Source organism: Lagenorhynchus albirostris, chromosome 4 (genome assembly GCF_949774975.1).
Source record: "Lagenorhynchus albirostris chromosome 4, mLagAlb1.1, whole genome shotgun sequence".
Classification (NCBI taxonomy): domain Eukaryota; kingdom Metazoa; phylum Chordata; class Mammalia; order Artiodactyla; family Delphinidae; genus Lagenorhynchus; species Lagenorhynchus albirostris.
In genome coordinates, this window is record NC_083098.1 from 126,035,833 (window position 1) to 126,058,499 (window position 22,667).

Sequence of the window (22,667 nt, forward strand, 5' to 3'; positions counted from 1 at the left end):
ATAGATCTGCATTCATTGAGGAACGGTTTCCAATGAAAACTCAGTTACTCTGACCTCTTCTGACTTTTGGTCATCTATTTATATTGATCATTTTTATATGTCACAGAATCATCTAGGGATCACCAAAAATGATTTTTAGTTGCTTTATTTACTAATTCCTTATGGAGGATTGAAACCGGTAACTCTGTAATAACCCTAAACTTTTTTAGTTTAAAAATTTTAAGATCAGCATTCCTAGTATTATACATAATTACAGTTCTAGGTATTTTAAGCTAAATGTTGATGTTTATTTTCCTTGGCAACAGTTTTCCCTGTTACCTGTCTCCTTTCAGAGGATGGAGATTAGGAGGCCCAAAGTACTTTTTGACTTTTCCTCACTGTGTAGAATAGAAAAGGGGAGCAGGTTGATGGTGTCAGATAGGGTAGAGTTCGTGGTGGGGAATATCATACCCAAATACTGCTGCACCAGATTAGACCAAGGAATTGTAGAGATGTCAATCAAAGTGTGGAATGAGACAGCACAGTGCAAGAGGTGTCAAGCTGGTGAGCAGGGGATCAAGTCTGGCTTGGCAGCCAGGTCACATATCCAGAGTTGGAGTGGATCAGTACTGCACCAGCAGTATACTGTTGATACTTTGGTAAGTAGAAGAGCCACCTATGAGTGCCTAGATCATAAATGTAGAAACTTAAACTGTCAATACATGTCTCTCTTATTCGAAAACCCAGTAAGCATTATGCCACAGTTTCATTTTAAGTTGACGGAGTCGTAATGGTAGGATGCTTGTGAGTTTGAGTGTGCTGTTGATAGCTGAGAGTCTTGTGTCATGGCTGTTACTAGGAATGATTCTTTTTCATGTCTCTTAAAATACTTCCTACCCATCTTAATTGATAAATTACAATGTTCTGATTAGTTACAGCAGCTTATTTTAAAACACGTACTATTTTCATCCTGAATTTGAGAACATAATATTTGGTCTTTGAAGTATAGTTCTAGATTTACCAATTTAATGTAATTTTTATTAACTTGACAAAATGATGGCCCAGTTGGGATTCATTCTGAATAGTAGTCCTTGATCTGAAAGTGTTTCATATTTGTGTGAGCTATTAAAAACATAAGACTTTGCTTATAAGAAAGGCCTTTCTTAGAACAATCCTGAATCTTGGAGTCCATGTAGGACTTTTAGCATTATCCTGTCTTTGATGTTTAGTGATAGGGATTGAATTGTCCAACTTGGGTCTCAAGTATCTGCCATCAGTTTTGAAGCTATAAATTTGGGACTCACCAGAATGTTAGAACATTAATCCAGCAAATTGAGCCCATCGAAGACTCCATTTCTGAAAAAGTCACATTGCTTCTGCTCTCAGGGTCCCCAGTCAATTACTCAAATATAAACATTTCTAGCTACAGTGCACAGAGAAAATACTACCTCATTTAATCTAGATGTTCATTTACAGTAAGCCCTTTTTCTAGAATTAGGGAAAATGTCAAAATGATCAGTTTAAGTATGTGCTACAGTTCTTGCCTCTAACTGGAGGTGCTAATAAACAGTGAAATCAGATAAGGTAGGTTTTTTCCAAAAATACTTCTAAAAAATTGAAATCAAAGTCAATGATGTAAAACACATATAGGACCTAAGCATGTAATATAAATCAGTGAAACAAGCCATGAGTTTGTAGTGGAATAATTCTTTTTTAGACACATTTTATTTGCATACTTAATGTGGGAGTATTTACTTACATTCATTTACTTTCTCCCTTTTGTCTGTGCTGTTTTCCCACATTGGTGGGTTTTCTCAGCTCCTCTCTAAGAAAAGCGGAGCAGCCCAGAGCCCCTTAATAAACATACACTGACTTGATCTCAGGGCCATGGAGACCTGAGAGGGAGATGGGGAGAGACCTCATTCCCTAGGTAAGGCGGACATCACTACTCAACTCCAACTGATTGTCACCACAGAGGGAAGACGGTAAGTCTGAAATGTTCATGTGAAATCTCCCTAGATGTTGGCAATTAAAATAGTTTGGTGGGGGCTTCCCTGGTGGCACAGTGGTTGAAAGTCCGCCTGCCGATGCAGGGGACATGGGTTTGTGCCCCGGTCTGGGACGATCCCACATGCCACGGAGCGACTGGGCCCGTGAGCCATGGCCACTGATCCTGCGTGTTGGGAGCCTGTGCTCTGCAACGGGAGAGGCCACAACACTGAGAGGCCTGCGTACGGCAAAAAATAAATAAAATAAAATAGTTTGGTGTCCTTGCTTATATTTTCCTTTCATAGAACTAAAATTTTTAAAAATTAATTTGACTAGCTAAATACTCCATGCATATTTTAAATTCAGGCTTCTAAATACTATGACCAAATTTACTTGAAAAAAAATATTTACTTGAAGAAAAAACTTTACTTGATTAGGACAGAAACCATCACCTTTGAAAACAAGTTATGTAGTTAGTATACTTTGGAACACACAGATAAGTGCAGACATGGACTAATACTTTAAAGTTGAGTACAGTGATGTTACTACAGCCATTCATGCATCTGTCCAGTGGAGAAAATGTGGAGGTATAGGCCTGTGCTGTCACACCTTTTATAGAATTCCACATCTGCACAAGTCTTCAGTTTATAATTACAGTTAATATCATAAAAGAATACATCATTATTCTACCTTTTTTGCGTGTTCTTTTTGTTTTCTTTGTCTTTTTAAAGCAGAGGACAAAATGTCAAACACAGTTTTGTTCAGAGATGCCCAGTTTAGTAGTTTATGCTGGTTAAATTTCCAAGGTAATTGCTTAAATGTCTTACAGAATTTGCCATCATTTTATAGGTTTATGCTTTTCAAGACAACTGGGTAGGTACATACTTTCATATTAAGTAAAGGATTGGTTTTTTTTTTTTAAGAAGATGTTGGGGTAGGAGTTTATTAATTTATTTTTGCTGTGTTGGGTCTTCGTTTCTGTGCGAGGGCTTTCTCTAGTGGCAAGCGGGGGCCACTCTTCATCGCGGTGCATGGGCCTCTCACTATCGTGGCCTCTCGTTGCGGAACACAGGCTCCAGATGCGCAGGCTGAGTAGTTGTGGCTCACGGGCCTAGTTGCTCCGCGGCATGTGGGATCTTCCCAGACCAGGGCTCGAACCTGTGTCCCCTGCATTAGCAGGCAGATTCTCAACCACTGCGCCACCAGGGAAGCCCCAAGGATTGGTTTTTGATGTAATCATGTTGACTATGATTCAGATAAGCTGCATAGGTGGAGGGATTATTTGGCCTTGTTCAAAAAGCAAGGCATATATATATGCATGGTAAATAGGAGCTCAAGATTATAGCTTACTTTTCTACTGCTATGTCTTATTGAAATAAAAATGTTAAAGCATATAAGCATGATTAAGAATATTGTATTTATAAAAATAATTCTAAAGCAAAATTTAAGAAAATATAAGCACATGTAAGCTTGTCAGCCAACTGACTTCCTAAATTTTAAATCCCACCCACCTCCTTGAGATGATACTGACAGGAGATTGGGTCAGAATGGCATTAGAACCTCTTTGGGGAACATTCCCAGTTCTGATTGCTTTCGAGTGATTGCTTCTTAAGTGAAAGATTCCCGTTCCATTTGATAACCTGTCTTTGCGGGCTCATTTAGTTCTGAGTTAATAACCCTGCTGCTCATGCTCTTAGCAATTGGTCTGTGGCATTGACTTTATAAAGGCAGCAGGATGCTTTCTCAGCGTCTACTGTGTGACACATAGTAAGTGCTCAATAAATAAATAGTCCTTTACTCTTTGCTTGACTAATAATTGTAAGTAATTCCCAGAGGATTTTTTAATAACCTTCTCTTTTCACTTCTTTTCCCTTCTGTTGTTACTTTCTTGCTGCATAAGAGGAATGTGTTTCTCTAGTAGGGTTTTTTTTTCTCTCAAATAACAGAATATCATCTTTGAGGCTGAGGAAACAAAGTAATTTCCACTGACTTACTACTTATCAGTGGACTTACAGAATCAATTTACTTTGGTCTGACTTTAAAAGCATCTGACTCTTTCCCCAGGAACAAATTTTTAAAATACTTGTGCCAGATGCAACCTATTAAAAAAGACAAAGTATTTAACCACATCTGTATCACCTTGTTAATAATGGCTTAAGTAAAAAGTTGGACTGTATGCCTCCTATTTGTAACAGTGGACCCAAGGGAGAGTAGATTGCCTGAGAGTGAGGAGAGGACAGGATGGTTGAGGACGGGCACAGGGTGGCTCCCAGGAGTCTTGGGAAACTGCTGCTGGTCGGTAATATTGCCTCAGGGAGAGATGACCTCACCGGGAGGTAGCTGAGTTGCGCACAGAGGAAAGTGTCGTCCCCAGGCTACACATTCATTTCCCCAAAACACAATGTGGAAGCAGAGGAGCCCTGGACTTCAGGAGACTGTGGGGCTTTGACACTAGTCATCAGTATGGACCAAAGATAGGAAATCTTACCTGCCAGTCCTATGAAATAGAGATTCTGATTCAGTTAGGTTGATTTTTTTAAAAAATATTTATTTTTGGCTGCGTTGGGTCTTTGTCGCTGCGCGTGGGCTTTCTCTAGTTGCGGAGAGTGGAGGCTACTCTTCGTTGCAGTGCGCGGGCTTCTCGTGGTGGCTTCTCTTGTTGTAGAGCATGGGCTCTAGGCGCGTGGGCTTTAGTAGTTGTGGCTTGCGGGCTCTAGAGCACAGGCTCGGTAGTTGTGGTGCACGGGCTTAGTTGCTCCACGGCATGTGGGATCTTCCCTGACCAGGGATCAAACCTGTGTCCCCTGCATTGGCAGGCAGATTCTTATCTACTACACCACCAGGGAAGCCCCAATTAGGTTAATTTTTTTTTTTTTTGCGGTACGCGGGCCTCTCAGTGTTGTGGCCTCTCCCGTTGTGGAGCACAGGCTCCGGACGCGCAGGCTCAGCGGCAATGGCTCACGGGCCTAGCTGCTCTGCGGCATGTGGGATCTTCCCGGACCGGGACACGAACCTATGTCCCCTGCATCGGCAGGCGGACTCTCAACCACTGTGCCACCAGGGAAGCCCAATTAGGTTGATTTCTAAAACATGACTTTTTTTTGTACACTAAAGTTTACTGCTGCAAATTTATATCAGTATGCTGAATCTGATTTCCCCGAATTTATAAATGTAATAACCTTTCTGCCAAATAGGCATATTAAGTCCCTAAAACACTGATTGGGTAACATTATTCTAAATCCCATGGGGTATCCTAAAACTATTTTTCAAACATTAATATGTTTCCAAAGAAACAGTTTTTCATGGACCCAAAGGATACCTCAGTTTGAAAAATACTGACTTCAAAGTCTTATTCTGTAAAAGGTCTTAAAATTGAAAATTCTTATCATAAAAGAGCTGTGTGTTTATAACTGGTAACAATTTTTTTAAATGTCTTGAAAATAAAAAGTACACCCTAGAAATTCTTGCACAAGTCATACTAGTGGGATTGGATCTGCAGTCACTATTATAATGATAGTTCCCTAAACTAGACACTAGTCATTTTACTTCCCAAATTGAGTTTGTTCATTATGTGATTTAAAACTGGATTTTTTTGTATTAAGTTGGGATGACAATGGCTCTGGAAATTATGTTCATGAGGACATACTTTGGGAATTGGGAGAGTTTGGCCTGGACAAGGGACATGATAGGGATACGTGATAGCCTTTGAACTATCTGAAAACTGCCATCAGGTGGAAGAAGAATTCACCTGTGCCCTCAAAAGACAGTTTGCACAAAAAGGGGATATTTCAGTCAAACAGTCTGCTAAGTATGATTTTCTAACAGAACTGTTCATAAATGGCTGCTTGGGAAGGAGTAAGCGTCTCATCACTTTTTTTTTCAAGCAGAGGCCAGAAAACATCTGTTAGAGATGATGACTAGGGGATTTCTCTTGCCTTTTCAATTAAGATTTTTTTTCCTTTTTATCCAGGTTATTCAGTATTACATCTTAGGTTTTCAGCAATTATAAATCACATTTAATGCTCCCCAAAGAATTGTCTTCTCTGGAAGATTACTGACGAAGCTTTTTGGAAGCTTTCAGACACTATAGTGTGTAATGCCTCCTAGAGGAGCTGAAGTTCAATTTCAGATTATCCTTGAACATGATGTAAATTTTGATCCTTACTCCTCATTATTACATTAATAGAGAACCATGTTTCCATCTGACAACATTACAAAAAAGACTAATATACTGTTCCTAATTCTCAACCTACTGTCATTAGGTTAGATTTCTAGGAAGTGAAATCTCTGAAACCATCTTTTAACTGGACCCTTCTATAGCATTTAAAGATGCTTGGTTTTAAGGATATAAATTAAGATTCTCATGGCATGTAGGAGTCCGATTAGTCCTACTTTTCATGATCCTTAGCAAGTTTAATTTAAAAACCTAATAAAATAATAACGGCAATGAACTGTGATGCCTGGGTGCCACACTGTGCCAGGGACTGTTCTAAACCTTTTACACTTATTAACCTAATCCTTGAACAACCGAGTAGGAAACCGAGGCACAGAAAGGTTTCTAATTCACCTGTATCACACAGCTGTGTGGTAGAGCTGGTATAGAAATCTGTGTGGTCGGTTCTGGAGCTCATGCTCTTAGCCATTATGTTCTAGTGCCTCTCAAGGTTTGGGGGAAGGCGTGACTGTTTCAGAACACCATGGGTCAGCACTCACACCATTTTTGGCAAGTGGTCATTCAGGATTCACTGGAGCAGTTCCATTATATATTGGGTTCTTCTACCATTGAAATCGAATCCTCCATTTGTACTCTGTATTATATTCCCTTCTGTCCTTCAAGTCTTGCTCTTCTAAGCGTTTTGTTTGTTTGATTGGTTTTGTTTTTTTTTGTTTTTTTCTGTTTTCAATCTTCAACATTCTTTAGAGTTGAAGAATGAAAGAGTACTGCCACTATTTTTTTTTCCAGCATAATACTGGACTCTCCACCAGCATTTAAATGTCAAATCATCCCTGCCCGTCCTAAACAACAAAATCCTCCCTTCTGTCTGTGACCCTCTCTCATACCCTTCTTGAGTTGCCGCCATTCTGCCCCCCATTTCTCAAGCTATTCCAATCTAGCATTTAAGCTCGTTGACCCAGTAAAACTGCTCTCACCAGTTCCCCATGACCTTTTTACTAATTTCAACATGTTTTAGTCTTCTTAGCTTGCCTTTGGGAAGCCTGCAACTTGGCTGCCCACCCTCCCTGCCACCCCTCTTTTCCCTTGGCTTTGTGACATCCTCTCACCAGGTTTTCCTTCTTACTTCTCTGGCCCTTCCTCCTCAGTCTCTTCAGGTTTCTGTTTCACTCTGTCAAGGATTTGCTGTGCTCTCACTACAGTATTGCCCTGTTTTTTTCATCCATTTGTGTAGCTTTTTTTCCCCTCTTTATGTAGGTGGCTTGCAAATTTCCAGCCCAGAGTTCTCTCCTGAGCCTCAGACCCCATATATTTAGGTGCTATAGTTGATCTCACTTGCATAGCTTACAAGGGACCTCAGCATGTACAGATGTGAACTACTGCCCCTTACCCCTTACACACAGAGAGACACACATATGCACAATCTGCTTCAACTCCTCTGTTTCCTTTCTTAGGGAATGGTCTCAATGTCTACCTAGCTGCCCAAAGCAGAAATCATTTTCAGACACTTCCTTTTCCCTCACTAACTCCAATTCCTCCCTGTCCCCCTCTGTCAGGTACCCTTATTTTAGTTCAGGCCACCACATGTATCCTCAATGGACTACTCTGAGAGCCGCCTAAATGGGCTCTCTGCTTCTAGTTCTGCCACCTTACACCCCCGAAGTGATCTTCCTAGAGTGTGATATTTTCACTCTTGCTGAAGTCACTGAATGTCTCCAGTTTGCCTTTAGGCTTAAGTCCAAACTCCCCCTTGACTAGGACTCACTCAGTTTTATCTTTTGCCACTTTTTTTCTCCTTAGTAAGTTCCAGTCAACTTTAAACTTAAAATCCTTTGAGTTTATTGAAAGGGTAATATATGCCCTCTCTCACTCTGGGCCTTCATGCATATTTTTCCCTCTTCTGGAATATTTACCAATACTCCCAATGACCCGGCTAATGTCTACTAAATCTTCCAGGTCCCAGCTTCAGTGTAACTACTGTGAAATCTTTACTGACTACACCCTGCCCCCTAGCTAGACTAGGTCAGATATCCCTAGTATATATGCTACATATATATTTGCATATCAGGAATACATATACATACAATATATATATAGCATGTCATGACATTTATGAAACTTCAATTGTAGAGATGGCAGGGATTTGGTTTGTGCTGCTTACTGTTGTCTGTCTCCCCAGTAGAGGGCATAGTGCCTGGCACATAGCAGGTGTGAAATAAATATTTGTTAAGTGAGAACATACTGCCTCTTTGAACAGCACATTCTTTGAGCACCTAATTACTTAGGTTCTTCTTTCAGTTGAGCAGCACCTTGTCACTTCTATTTATTGGTTCTATTTCTGTACCCTTGGGAACACACAGGGCAGTCATTAGACTATCCTTTTATTTTTTTTAAAGTTGTACCCCACTTATAGTTATTATGAAATATTGGCTATATTCCCTGTGTTGTACAGTATATCCTTGTAGTTTATTTTATATGTAGTAGTTTGTACCTGTTAATGCCCTACCCCTACCTTGCTCTCCTCCCATTCCCTTTACCCACTGGTAACCACTAGTTCTCTATATCTGTGAGTCTTTCTTTTTTGTTATATTTACTAGCTTGTTTTAATTTTTAGATTCTACATGTAAGTGATAACATACAGTGTTTATCTTCTCTGACTTACTTCACTAAGCATAATATCTTCCAAGTCCATCTATGTTGTTGCAAACGGCAAAATTTCGTTTTCTTTTTATTGCTGAGTAGTATTTCATCGTATATGTATTCCACATCTTTATCTATTCATCTGTTGATGGACACTTAGGTTGCTTCCTTATCTTGGCTGTTGTAAATAAGGCTGCTGTGTACATTGGGGTGCATGTATCTTTTCAACTTAGTGTTTTTGTTTTTTCCAGATATGTACCCAGGAGTGGAATTGCTGGGTCATATGGTAGTTCTATTTTTAGTTTTAGTTTTCCACATTGGCTGCACCAATGTACATTCCCACCAGCAGTGTACAAGGGTTCCCTTTTCTTCACATCCTCGCCAACATTTGTTGTGCCCTTTTCGATGCTAGCCATTCTTTTTTTTTTTTAATCTTTATTGGAGTATAATTGCTTCACAATACTGTGCTATTTTCTGTTGCACAACAAAGCAAATCAGCCATATGCATACATATGTCCCCATATCCCCTCCCTCTTGAGCCTCCCTCCCATCCTCCCTATCCCACCCCTCTAGGTCATCACAAAGCACCGAGCCGATCTCCCTATGCTATGCTGCTGCTTCCCACCACCTAACTGTTTTACATTTGGTAGTGTATATATGTCGATGCTACTCTCACTTCGCCCAAGCTTCCCCCTCCCACCCCATGTCCTCAATTCAATCTCTATGTCTGCCTCTTTATTCCTGCCCGGCAACTAGGCTCATCAGTACCATTTTTTTTTAAATTCCATATATATGTGTTAGCACATGGTATTTGTTTTTCTCTGACTTACTTCACTCTGTATGACAGACTCTAGGTCCATCCACCTCACTACAAATAACTCAATTTCGTTCCTTTTTATGGCTAATATTCCACTGTATATATGTGCCACACCTTCTTTATGCATTCATCTGTTGATGGACACGTAGGTTGCTTCCATGTCCTGGCTATTGTAAATAGTGCTTCAATGAACATTGTGGTACATGACTCTTTTTGAATTATGGTTTTTTCAGGGTATACGCCTGGTAGTGGGATTACTGGGTCGTATGGTAGCTCTATTTTTATTTTTTTAAGGAACCTCCATACTGTTCTCCATAGTGGCTGTATCAGTTTACATTCCCACCAACAGTGCAAGAGGGTTCCCTTTTCTCCACACCCTCTCTCCAGTATTTACTATTTGTAGATTTTTTGATAATGGCTATTCTTACTGGTGTGAGGTGATACCTCATTGTAGTTTTGATTTGCATTTCTCTAATAGTGATGTTGAGCACCTTTTCATGTGTCTTTGGCCATCTGTATATCTTCCTTGGTGAAATGTCTATTTAGGTCTTCCACCCACTTTTTTTTTTTTTTAACATCTTTATTGGAGTATAATTGCTTTACAATGGTATGTTAGTTTCAGCTTCACAACAAAATGAATCAGTTATATATATACATATATTCCCATATCTCTTCCCGCTTGCGTCTCCCTCCCTCCCACCCTCCCTATCCCACCCCTCCAGGCGGTCACAAAGCACCGAGCTGATCTCCCTGTGCTATGCGGCTGCTTCCCACTAGCTATCTACCTTACGTTTGGTAGTGTATATATGTCCATGCCTCTTTATCGCTTTGTCACCGTTTACCCTTCCCCCTCCCCATAGTCTCAAGTCCATTCTCTAGTAAGTCTGTGTCTTTATTGCTGTTTCACCCTTAGGTTTTTCATGACATTTTTTTTTTAAAAATTCCATATATATGTGTTAGCATACGGTGTTTGTCTCTCTCTTTCTGACTTACTTCACTCTGTATGACAGACTCTAGGTCTATCCACCTCATTACAAATAGCTCAATTTCGTCTCTTTTTATGGCTGAGTAATATTCCATTGTATATATGTGCCACATCTTCTTTATCCATTCATCCGATGATGGACACTTAGGTTGCTTCCATGTCCTGGCTATTGTAAATAGAGCTGCAATGAACATTTTGGTACATGACTCTTTTTGAATTATGGTTTTCTCAGGGTATATGCCCAGTAGTGGGATTGCTGGGTCATATGGTAGTTCTATTTGTAGCTTTTTAAGGAACCTCCATACTGTTCTCCACAGTGGCTGTATCAATTTACATTCCCACCAACAGTGTAAGAGGGTTCCCTTTTCTCCACACCCTCTCCAGCATTTATTGTTTCTAGATTTTTTGATGATGGCCATTCTGACTGCTTCCACCCACTTTTTAACTGGATTGTTTGTTTTATTGATATTGAACTGCATGAGCGGTTTGTATATTTTGGAGATTAATCCTTTGTCTGTTGTTTCATTGGCAAATATTTTCTCCCATTCTGAGGGTTGTTTTTTTGTCTTGTTTATGAGGCTAGCCACTTAACAGGTGTGATATCTCATTGTGGTTTTGATTTGCATTTCTCTGACGATTAATGATGTTGAACGTCTTTTCATGTGCCTGTTGGCCATCTGTATGTCTTGGAAAAATGTCTATTCAGGTCTTCTGCCCATTTTTTTAGTTTTTTTAAAAAATTTATTTATTTATTTTTGGTTGCATTGGGTCTTTGTTGCTCTGCAGAGGCTTTCTCTAGTTGTGGCGAGTGGGGGCTACTCTTTGTTGAGGTGTGCAGGCGTCTTATCGTGCTGGCTTGTTGTGGAGCACAGGCTTAGGCACGTGGGCTTCAGTAGTTGTGACACTCGGGCTCAGTAGTTGTGGCTCACGGGCTCTAGAGTGCAGGCTCAGTAGTTGTGGCGCATGGGCTTAGTTGCTCCGTGGCATGTGGGATCTTCCCAGACCAGGGGTTGAACCTGTGTCTTCTGCATTGGCAGGTGGATTTGTAACCACTGTACCACCAGGGAAGTCCTGGGTTGTTTGTTTTTTTGATGTTGTATGAGCTGTTTATACATTTTGTATGTTAATCCCTTATCGGTTATATCATTTGCAAACATTTTCTGCCGTTCAGTAGTTGTCTTTTCGTTTTGTTTATGGTTTCCTTTGCTGTGCAAAAGCTTTTACATTTAATTAGGTCCCATTTGTGTTTTTGCTTTTATTTCCTTTACTTCAGGAGACAGATACAAAAATGTATTGCTACAGTTTATGTCAAAAAGCATTCTGCCTATGTTTTCTTCTAGGAGATTTATGGTTTCTGGTCTTACATTTAGCTGTGTAATACATTTTGAGTTTATTTTTGTATATGGTGTTAAAGAATGTTCTCATTTCATACTTTTACATGTAACTGTCTTGTTTTCTCAGCATTATTGAAGAGATCGTCTTTTCCCCATTGTGTATTTTTGCCTACTTTGTCATAGATTAATTGCATAAGTGTGTGGGTTTATTTCTGGGCTGCTTTGTTCCATTGCTATGTATCTGTTTTTGTGCCAGTACTGTACTGTTTTGACTACTGTAGCTTTGTAGTATAGTCTGAAGTCAGGGACCATAATTCCTCCAGTTCTTTTCTTCTTTCTCAAGATTGTTTGGGCTCTTTGGAGTCTTTTGTGTTTCCATACAAATTTTAAAATTATTTGCTCTACTTCTGTGAAAAATGCCCTTGGTATTTTGATAGGGATTGCACTGAACCTGTAGATTGCCCCAGGTAGTGTAGTCATTTTAACAATATTAATTCTTCCAACCCATGCACACAGTATATCTTTCCATCTGTTTGTGTTGTCCTTAATTTCTTTCGTCAGTGTCTTATAGATTTCCAAGTACATGTCTTAGGTAGGTTTATTCCTAGGTATTTTATTCTTTTTGATGCGATTGTAAATGGTATTATTTCCTTAATTTCTCTTTCTGTTTGTTGTTATTAGTATATAGAAATGCAACAGATTTCTCTGTATTAATTTTGTACCCTCCAACTTTACTGAATTCATTGATGAGCTCTAGTAGTTTTTTGGTGACATCTTTAGGATTTTCTTCCTATAGTGTGATATCTGCAAACAGTGACAATTTTACTGCTTCCTTTCCAATTTGGATTTCTTTTATTTCTTTTTCTTGTCTGATTGATGTGGCTATGACTTCCAACACTGTTGAATGAAAGTGGTAAGAGTGGGCACACAAGAGTTCCTGATATTAGAGGAAATGCTTTCAGCTTTTTATCGTTGAGTATGATGTTAGCTGCGAGCTTGTCATATATGGCATTTATTTTGTTGAGGTATGTTCCCTCTTTGCCCACTTTCTGGAGAGTTTTTATCATAAATGGATGTTGAATTTCGTCTAAAGCTTTTTCTGCATCTGTTGAGATGATCACGTGGTTTTTATTCTTCAGTTCGTTAATGTGGAGTATCACACTGATTGATTTGTGGATATTGAAAAATCTTTGTATCCTTGGAATAAATCCCACTTGATCATGGTATATTATCCTTTTAATTTATTGTTGGATTTGGTTCGCCAATATTTTGTTGAGGATTTTTGCATCTATGTTCATCAGTGACATTGGCCTGTAATTTCCTTTTTTTGATATTTTCATCTGGTTTTGGTATCAGGGTGATGCTGGCCTCATAGAGTAAATTTGGAAGTGTTCCTTCCTCTGCAACTTTTTGGAATAGTTTTAGAAGGATAGGCGTTAACTCTTATCTGAACCTTTGGTAGAATTCACCTGAGAAGTCATTTGGTCCTGAACTTTTCTTTGTTAGGAGTTGTTTTTGTTTTTTTGTTTTTTTTTAATATTACTGATTCAATTTCATTACTGGTAATTGGTCTGTTCATGTTTTCTGTTTCTTCCTAGTTCAGCCTTGGGAGACTGTACTTTTTTAGGAATTTGTCCATTTCTTCTAAGTTGTCCATTGTATTGGCATATAGTTGTCCTTAGTAATCTCTTATGATCCTATGTATTTCTGTGGTGTTGGTTGTAACTAATTTTGTGTTTGATTTTATTGATTTGGGCCCTCTTTTTTCTTGATGAGTCTGAGAAAGAAATTTCAATTGTTTTACCTTTTCCTAGCCCAGGTCTGGGTCACAAGGTGACTGACTGCAGAACCCCGGGGGCCCTGTGGCTAATGCTGGCTCACTGGTGGGTGGAGTCAGGGTCCAGGAGACCCCGTGCATTTGCCCACCCACTGGTCGGTAAAGCCAGCTCCTGGGGCTAGTGCTGGCCTACTGGAGGGCAGAAACAGGTCCTGGAGTCTCGATGCAGGGCCCAGGTGTCCCAGAGCTGGTGTCAGATGGCTGGGGGTTGGGGCTGGTTCCTGACACAGTTGGGTGTGGGGTCTGGGGGATCCTGGAGCTTCTGTTAGCTTGGTAGTGGGTGGGCCAGGTATGTAGAGCTGCGGTTTTCTTTTGGCTGGTGTCTGCCCTCTGGTGGATAGGGCTGGGTCCTGGGGTCTCTGGCTGGAGAGCCCTGGGCTGTCCCAGGGCTATTGCCTGTGGTCTGCTGTGTAGGGCTGGGCCCTGAGCCCTGTGGTGGCAGGGCTTTGCACAGAGGGTCTTCAATCAGCCTGTCTCCCTGTGGGTGGGCCTGTGTTCCCATGCAGTTAGTTACTTGACCTGAGGCACCCACAGGCTGTTGAGTGGGGCAGGGCTGGGTCCTGAGGCTGATAAGCTAGAGGGATGGTTCCAAAATGGCACTTGCCAGCACCAGTGTCCACCTGGTAGAACAAGCTCCCCAAAATGACTGCCACCCGTGTCTGTGTCTCCAGGGGAGCTGCAGATGCCTCCTGCCTCTCTGGGAGACTTTTCAAGATCAGCAAGTAGGCCTAACCCAGGCTCCTATCAAATTACGGCTTCTGCCCTGGGTCCCGGAGCAGGTGAGGTTTTGTGTGCACTCCTCTTAGAGAGTGGAGTTACTATTTCCTCAGCCCTCTGGGACTCCTGAAAGTAAGCCCCACTGGCCTTCAAAGTCAAATGCTCTGGGGGCTCATCTTCCCAGTCCAGGACTCCTGGGCTGGGGAGCCCAACATGGGGCTCAGACCTCTCACTCCTTTGGGAGAAACTCTGCAATTGTAATTATTCTCCCATTTGTGGTTGCCCACCTGGAGTTATGAGACTTGTTTGTATCATGACTCCGCCCCTCCTACCCATCTCCCTGTGGTTCCTTTTTATCTTTAGTTGTATATCTTTTCTGGTAGGTTCTGTTTTTTTGCATCAATGGTTGTTCTGCAAATAGTGTTTTTGTTGTGCATGTGAGAGGTGGTGAGTTCAGGATCTTTCTATTCTGCCATCTTGGCTGATCTGATTCATTAGACTGTCCTCAAGTGAATTAAGGAATGTGGTCTGGGCTTCTGTTTCACACATTGTATGGTGCCTAGAACTGAACACTCACCTCAGAGTGGAGTGGGATCATCGCTCTACTTACTTGACAGGCAGTCCTTGTAAAAAAGTAGCTTGGGATCATATATGCTCTCATCCTACTGAACGTTCATGTTGACAAACCTACATTTCTTTTTTTTTTATATAAATTTATTTTTATTTTTGGCTGCATTGGGCCTTGGTTGCTGCGCGTGGGTTTTTCTCTAGTTGTGGTGAGTGGGGGCTACTCTTCAGTGCAGTGTGTGAGCTTCTCATTGCGGTGGCTTCTCGTTGCGGAGCACGGGCTCTAGGCGTATGGGCTTCAGTAGTTGTGGCTTGCGGGCTCAGTAGTTGTGGCACGTGGGCTGTAGAGTGCAGGCTCAGTAGTTGTGGTGCACGGGCATAGTTGCTCCGTGGCATGTGGGATCTTCCCAGACCAAGGCTCGAACCCGTGTCCCCTGCATTGGCAGATGGGTTCTTAACCACTGGGCCACCAGGGAAGCCCCACATATTGGAGAACTTTTAAATTGCCTTTCTCAAGTACACTGTCTCTGACATTGCTTATATTTATTTATTTACCTAATTCTCCTCAACTCCCCCCCAAAATATTTAGTTTTTAGTGATCCATCCAAACAGCGTTTTCCAAGACGCTTTAACTACTACCCTTATTTCTTTTTAAAATCTCAAAATACCTAAATAATGAATTCTGTCTGCTGAGTAAGAGCATATGAAGTGATTTATTGAACTGGTTAAGATCCATTATATACAGGTAGAAACCGTCAAAATTGTACAGGGAACCATTAAGAATATTGATAAAGACAGTTTTACAGATAAAACGACAACTGGAAAATAGTTTTAACATACATAACATATAATTATGAAAAAAATATAGAACACAAATTGTTCTATCAAATAGATTCCAAGGTTATTTAAAAGTCTGCTATGCAAACTTTAAGTTGAAAAATGTGTTCAATGGGGTTACATGGTTTTAAAAAAATTAAGCATAATGTAAAAATTAAGTTGTTTTTTTCCTCACTGCAAATGGGAGAGGAACCAAAACTTTTTACTCCAAATCTATACATTTTGAAAAATAATTTATATGTCTAGCACAAAGAAAGAAAATTGAGAATGTTTACAGTTCTGTAAACTATGCCTTTCAAGAAATGCAAACTGCATCAGTTTTAACAGTTAAAAATTGTGCAATCAGAAATAGACTGTTCCCTTTAAGGTACAATTGTACCTTCATTGGCTTTATACCTGAGCACCAAAGCTGTAGTTCTAAATGCCGTCTTGGAAAGCTATTCTGAAAATGAGTAAGAAATCAAAACTAGCCTGTTATTGTCAGGAGAATTAGGCACCAAGAAGGAGATTATCTCCTTAGAAATGCAGTATTAACAATAGAGAAGTTTCAATTAATTAAGCAGCTGACAGATCTCCTTGTGAACACAGCAAAGGAAATCCACATAGGATGATCCTCCATAAAGTCCTTTGTCTTCTACCAGGAACTGTCGGAAAACCATTTCTGGCTGTTCTCGCTGCTTTACTATCGTGAGCTAGGAAAAAAAACAAGTTAGCTGGTTATAAACATTTTCTGAATGTGGCTAAATTTTGTATCCTTCAATTTCACCAAAATTACATAATGTCCACTGTCTGTGAGGCCTTGGAGGATGATAGGAAAGTGCCTATTATCCAGAGTGGAGAGAGGCAATAACCCCAAAACCAAAAAAAACAAGACATACAATTAATTATAAGTGGCAGCAATGAAACATAAGCCGAGTGCTACGGGAAAGACTTCACAATGTAGTGACTGTACCGAACCTTAAAGGACAGGGTGGGATTTCCTTAAGGAGGTGGGGGCCGAGCTAGCATTCCATGCGGGGACCACATACAAAAGACACAGTCCTGCCTGGTATGTAAACTAGCCCACACTTCTGAAAGGCAATGGGAGGTAATGCCTTTGGGTTTTTGTAGGGAATGTGATCCAGTGAAGGTGTTTAAGAACAACTGGTTATGGTGCCTAGAATGCACTGGGGAGATGAGGGAAACCAGACAGGAAGCAGTCGGAAGCATCTAGGTGGGAGATGATCAGGATCTGAATTAGGCAGTGTAGGTGCAAAGGAAGTGGATGAAAGAGAAAATGTAAAGTTCTTCAACCACTAAAATTAATAAATTAATTCTTCAAAAATATTCAAAACAATTTTTACACTGATTACATGTGGAAATGATATTTTGGATATACCAGGTTAATAAAATCCATGATCAAAATGGATTTTTTACATTTGAATTGTGGCTACTACCAAGTATAGAATTGCATGTGCAGCTTACATTATTGGACGGTGCTGCTCTAGAGGAAGAGGCACGTGGAGAAGAAACCCAGAAGAGGGTAGTCCGTCATGAATACTCTGAGCCCTTCTACTTACTGACTGCCTCCTTACTCACTCCTGTTTCAGGAATTCAGAGCAGATGATCAGAACGAATTTGATATCTGTTGAGCCATAAGCGTGGTTAATGGAGCCACACATGCAAATCACTGTCTCCACCTGCCTCCTGTATAATTCAGAAGAGCCAGGACATCATCTTACTTCCTTTCACGTGCGGAATCACCCAAAGGGCCTGCAGCTACTAGCTTCACGCCAGCTGCAGCGAGGAAGGTTTGTTACATATTGGCTGGGAGGGCCCAGCCCTCCCTACTGCTGCTTTATATAGGCTTTTTTTTTTTTTAATCAAGTAGAATAATGTTGTCAACATGGCTTGCTTTTTTTCCTTTGTGTTATTTTGGCCAGGGCCTTAGGCTGATAAACTCTGAACCAACCCTGAACTAATAATAATATTATAACAACTGCTGCTACCGTTACAAGCCAGCTAATTCCATGTGGATATGGACACGTGTGATGTCTTGGCCTGTCAGTGCCAAGCCCTGGGAGCTGACACTGGAACAGCTGTGTGGATAGTCATATTCCACTCTGACATGGGGAAAGAAACGAACCCCTTCATGGAAACATCTCCAAAGGAGTTTAAGATGTGCATCCTGGTGAGCCTGAAACCAAGGCAATTTTCTCTTTTCTTGTGTTTTCTCCACCTTTCACCAGGTAACACTAAGACCTCTGCCATTGTCCATTACCAGCAACAGCAATGTGGGTCCAGCCTCATTGTGGGTCCAAAACCTCAACATTTTGGTTTTCATGTGGTACTCACTGTAAAACCTTCTCTGATGAATGCATCTGGCCATCATGTGAAGTGGGAAATAGAATGGGGAATGAATTTCGGCCTTGGGGGAAACTCAAATAAGGTAAAGTAATTAATATCCTGCTCTACCATTTGAGTCTCTACAAAGTTGGACCACCCAGCACTTGTTGGTGGAAGGTCTCAGGGAATTGCATTTATAGAAGTGTGAGATATGCTGTCTTGACATGCTAGTAGTCTTCTCCTCAAGGGGATTTTCAGATGATACCCTGAAAATGTCAAGGATATTACAAACAACAGATAAGTCTGCCACTGGTACATAAAAAAATCTGATTAAGTATTCAAGCTAAAATTATTTTATTACACAATTGCTTATATTTTATTTACATATCATATTTGGAGCTTACCCCAGATATTTTAATAACCAAAGCTGACATGACCTTGATAAGGGGTTACTGGAGCAGGTGGGAGAAAGCAGAGGAGAGGAAAGGGTTTTTTTTCCCCCTGGAAGGAGGGGCTACTGAGCACAAGGATGATCCCCATGTTTAGTTTGGCCTCTTCTCTGCAAATGGGGTCAACTGTGGAGATGCAGTTGCTGCTGCTGGGACAAAGGTGGATCATCCTTGCTGTGCATTCTGAGTACCAGCGGTCTTCAATTTGTGTTTCATAGGACCCTAAGATTTCATTACATGTCTCCAGGGTGTTCAGAGAGTGAAGAACATGTTTATTTTGAACCTTCTCTGCCATCTCTAGGTCCTGTCCTAAAACTGAACCCAAGTAGTGATGTAAAAACAGTTCTGGAAAGGTTGTCCTTTCCAGAGATTATAAAGCTCTATATTAGTTCAAATTTCCTAAGTTCTACCCAAAGTTGATGTTTGCATGCGTGAGTATCAATGGTAAAGAATGTTGACGTAAACTGATATCACATTTATGTTTCAGGGGAAAAATAGCCCCATAATATCCTGGCTCCTATAGAGGCCTGCCTTCAGGTGAGTGTCCTATACCTCTGCAGGAAGTAGTACAGTAATAGACCACTGTCATCTGTACATTCCAAACTCCAGGAAATTCTAATATTGAGCTTGAGAAGGAACACAGAGGCGAGTACATGGGATTTAGCGACAAGGCATAATTTTCCTGAGATACAGACATTTTAAACTCTTCCTCAAACTCAAAAAGGAGTCCTTAGAAGGACTAGAATAGCAAAACTTTTCAGAGATAATAAATCAAAAATTGTAAAATCCAAATATAACAAATGTTCTAAGTAATTTTAAGCACTGATGGAAAAATCATTTCAAAGCCTATTAATATTATCAATTGTTTCTAAGTTAATACTTAGTAAGATGACCCATGGTTAACCCATGGTGATAGCTGTTTATTTTTATATGTTTGTGATTGACAGGTAGATATACTTAGAGGTTAATGTGAGTTTTCTATCAAAAAATCATGTTATAAAAATATAGGACATGCATTTTAAAAGTTTGTAAGGAAATTTTTTTAAAAAGACTTGAAAAAGGAAAAAAATAAAATATCATTCTTACCTTCATTGAATATGGCCGCTTTTGTTGGATAATACCCATTATCATTCTGAGTGTTTGTGAGTATGGGTTTCCCAGCTCAGGCAATAATGTCTAAATTTAAGAAATTCAAGTTTAAGTTTCAGTACAATTACTGACATTTAGATAGAAGCAGAATGAGATTACTAGAATGTTAAAGTTAAAAAACATCTTTCTAAACCATATACTGAACTCTTGGCTTAGTTCATTTACCTAAAAACCAAAAATATGAAAAAATGTACTAAAAATTATTCATATGTATCAGCATGCATTTCCACCAATGAACTCTCTTTTGAAAATAAAAATCCTTCCCTGGAACTTGACACATGTATATCACTGAAATGACACAAAGGGTGTTATGTTTTTTTTACAAAGGATGTCTTTAATCCCTTTGCAAGATGGATATTTCAAGGCTATGTTGTGTGAGAAAAGGACACACTTTATTCCTTCAGCGGATCAGTTGCAGGACCCTGAGGCATTACCCCATTTGGAAAATGCTATCCAAATACCACTGTTCCAACATTAAAATAAACCACCAAATGTGATTTCTCAAAGGGAATGTGGCCTCTTAGATTTCCCTGAAATCTGGTTCATGGTGAACAAAAGATAACACCCAGCTGCATGTGGCCCCTGGGCGATGTGAAAGATCTGGACTTAGAGTTCCTCCATTAAGACAGTAAAATGCTAATGCTTACTTCTAAGCAAGAAGACACCAAGAGCTAATAGATCATCTTTGAGTTAGCCATTGAAAAAGTGAATTAGAACATTTTACCACAAAGTCACAAGTCTCAGGAAAAGATCATGGCCAATATTTTTCATAGGAGTTGTTTAAAAAAAAAAAAAAGCAGGAAATTCATTACTTATATTCACATTCCACTCCCTCTGTGTATTCTTTGACATTAAGACTATTAAGATCTTTTTATTTAAAAAAAAACACATAAGTATACTTCATATGTATGTCTCAAAGTGCCAACTGCCTCTAAAAAGAAAGCAACTAAGGATTTGTATATTACTACAAAACAAAGAAAAAATATACTTACTATATCTGTGTTGACATGTGCAAAAGATGGCACGTTAAATATTCCTTGGATGAGTTCTGGTGGGCTACTTACTCCCAACCATAAGAACATGTTCACACCATTAGCCAATAGGAATATTCCTTCTTCTGAAAGACGGCTCTCAGAGCAACGAATAGCAGCAGGTAATGTTGTACTCTTGACATCTAATGTGTGCTATGCAGGCAAAGGCAAGAGTTAGAAACTCCCTTTCTTCCCTTCCTTCCTTCCTCTCTTTTCCCCTCCCTCCCTTCCTCCTTTCTTCCCTTCCTTCCAGTACATATTTAATGAGTTCCTACTCTCTACTAGTCCTATCTACTACTATCCTACTAGTCATTAGACAATAATCCCTGCCTTGTACAGCTAACCATTTTCTGGAGGGAAGAAGAGACAACAAATAATCTAAGTTAAATATATAGAAATTTAGGTGGTGTTAAGAGTTATGAAGAAAAGAAGCAGGAAAGTGGGATAGGGCACGTCCATGGTGGCAGTGTTACAGTTTTAAATAGGGGAGCCCAGGAAGGCTTGTTGAAAAGATAACTTTTGAGTAAAGACCTGAGGGCATGAGTGGAGGGCCATGGGGATATCTGGGGAAAAGCATTCAGATGGAGGGAACAGCTGGTGCAGAGGTCCTGAGGCAAGAGCTTATCTGTGATGTTCAAGGATCAGCAAGGAGGCCAGTGTGGCTGGAGTGGAGTGAGAAAGGGGAGAGTAATAAGATGAGTCAGACAGAAGGGAGGGCAGAGTAGCACAGGCAGCACTGGGCCAGGGCAGTAAGAACTTTGGCTTTTACTGAAATGCGAAATCCTGGAGTGTTCTGAGTAGCGGAGGGACGTGAACTGACAATTATTTTAACAGGATCACTCTAACTTCTGTGCCAAAAACAGACTGGAGGGGCAAGCAAGGAGACTTGTTAGGAGGGATTGCCGTGGTCCACAGGAGAGGTGATTATGCTTGAGTCTGGGTGGTGACACATGGGGGTGAAAAGTGGTCAGCCTCTGGATAATCTTGGAAAGGAGAGCTGACATGTTTGCTGATGGATGAGATGGGGTGGATGAGGAAGAAAGCAGCCATGGGTGACTGCAGGACGCTGGTCCTGAAGAACTGGAAGGAGGGAGGGGTGATAAATGGAGATGGGGAAGACTGCAGGAGAAGCAGGCGTGGGAGGCCCAGTCAGGACTCAGTTTAAGATGCCCGTTAACACGCTCACGGAGAGATGCTCGGGAGGCTACAGGCACAGACACGCCCACGGTTCAGGGCAGCGGTACTGCTGGAGATAGGAACTTGGGAACCATCAGTATAGAAATGTTGCTGAGAGCATAGGTAAGACCCCCCCCAAGGGATTAAGTGTAGATAGACAGGAGAAGCTTCCCTGGACTGAGCTCTGGGGTACTTGAACAGGGAAAACAGGGTAAACTAGCAAAGGAAGCAGGAGAGAAACTGGGACAAACCAAGTAAAGAGGGTGTTTCCAGAGGGAGAAAACTGTGTCAGATGCTGTGGACAAGTCAGAAAAGAGGAGGACTGCCCACTGGATTTAGCAAGGCGATTTTAGTGGAGTGGTGATGTTCATGTCCCTAAGAGTTCTAGTTTCTCTGGCACATAGTTGATAATCCGATTTTATATGAAAATCAATTGTTAACAGTTTACATCTAACATTCATATTGATTGAAAGGATCAATAGCTTTTTATTTCCAACTTAATTTAACTCTCCAATTGCACTGAGAGCCTGGGTATGAGTTTGGATACAGGAGTTAGAAATAAGCCATCAGCCTTCCCCCCTTTATCCCTCAATTATAACTTGTTAGGTCTCAGGGGAAGGAGTCTAGTCAGAGAGTACAAGGGCATTCACGACATCAAGGA

The 22,667-nt window shown here is 40.5% G+C and overlaps 1 protein-coding gene and 1 long non-coding RNA gene across 6 annotated transcripts in view; one reads left to right on the forward strand and one right to left on the reverse strand.

Moving 5' to 3' along the window:
* The first annotated feature begins 1,816 nt into the window (after positions 1 to 1,816).
* Positions 1,817 to 20,074, forward strand: LOC132520001 (uncharacterized). Its single transcript, XR_009540405.1, has 3 exons — positions 1,817 to 1,964; positions 17,466 to 17,666; positions 17,799 to 20,074. It is a non-coding gene; the product is annotated as an uncharacterized LOC132520001 (long non-coding RNA).
* Positions 15,734 to 22,667, reverse strand: part of SEC24D (SEC24 homolog D, COPII coat complex component) — a 111,431-nt gene continuing 104,497 nt past the window's right edge. For all 5 annotated transcript variants that reach the window (XM_060148646.1, XM_060148645.1, XM_060148650.1 and 2 more), the window contains 3 exons: positions 20,792 to 20,983; positions 19,737 to 19,826; positions 15,734 to 16,568 (listed from right to left, as the gene is read on the reverse strand). In XM_060148646.1, coding sequence (XP_060004629.1) covers positions 16,428 to 16,568; positions 19,737 to 19,826; positions 20,792 to 20,983 — 423 coding nt within the window. In that variant the 3' untranslated portion in view covers positions 15,734 to 16,427. The remainder of the gene's footprint in view (positions 16,569 to 19,736; positions 19,827 to 20,791; positions 20,984 to 22,667) is intronic.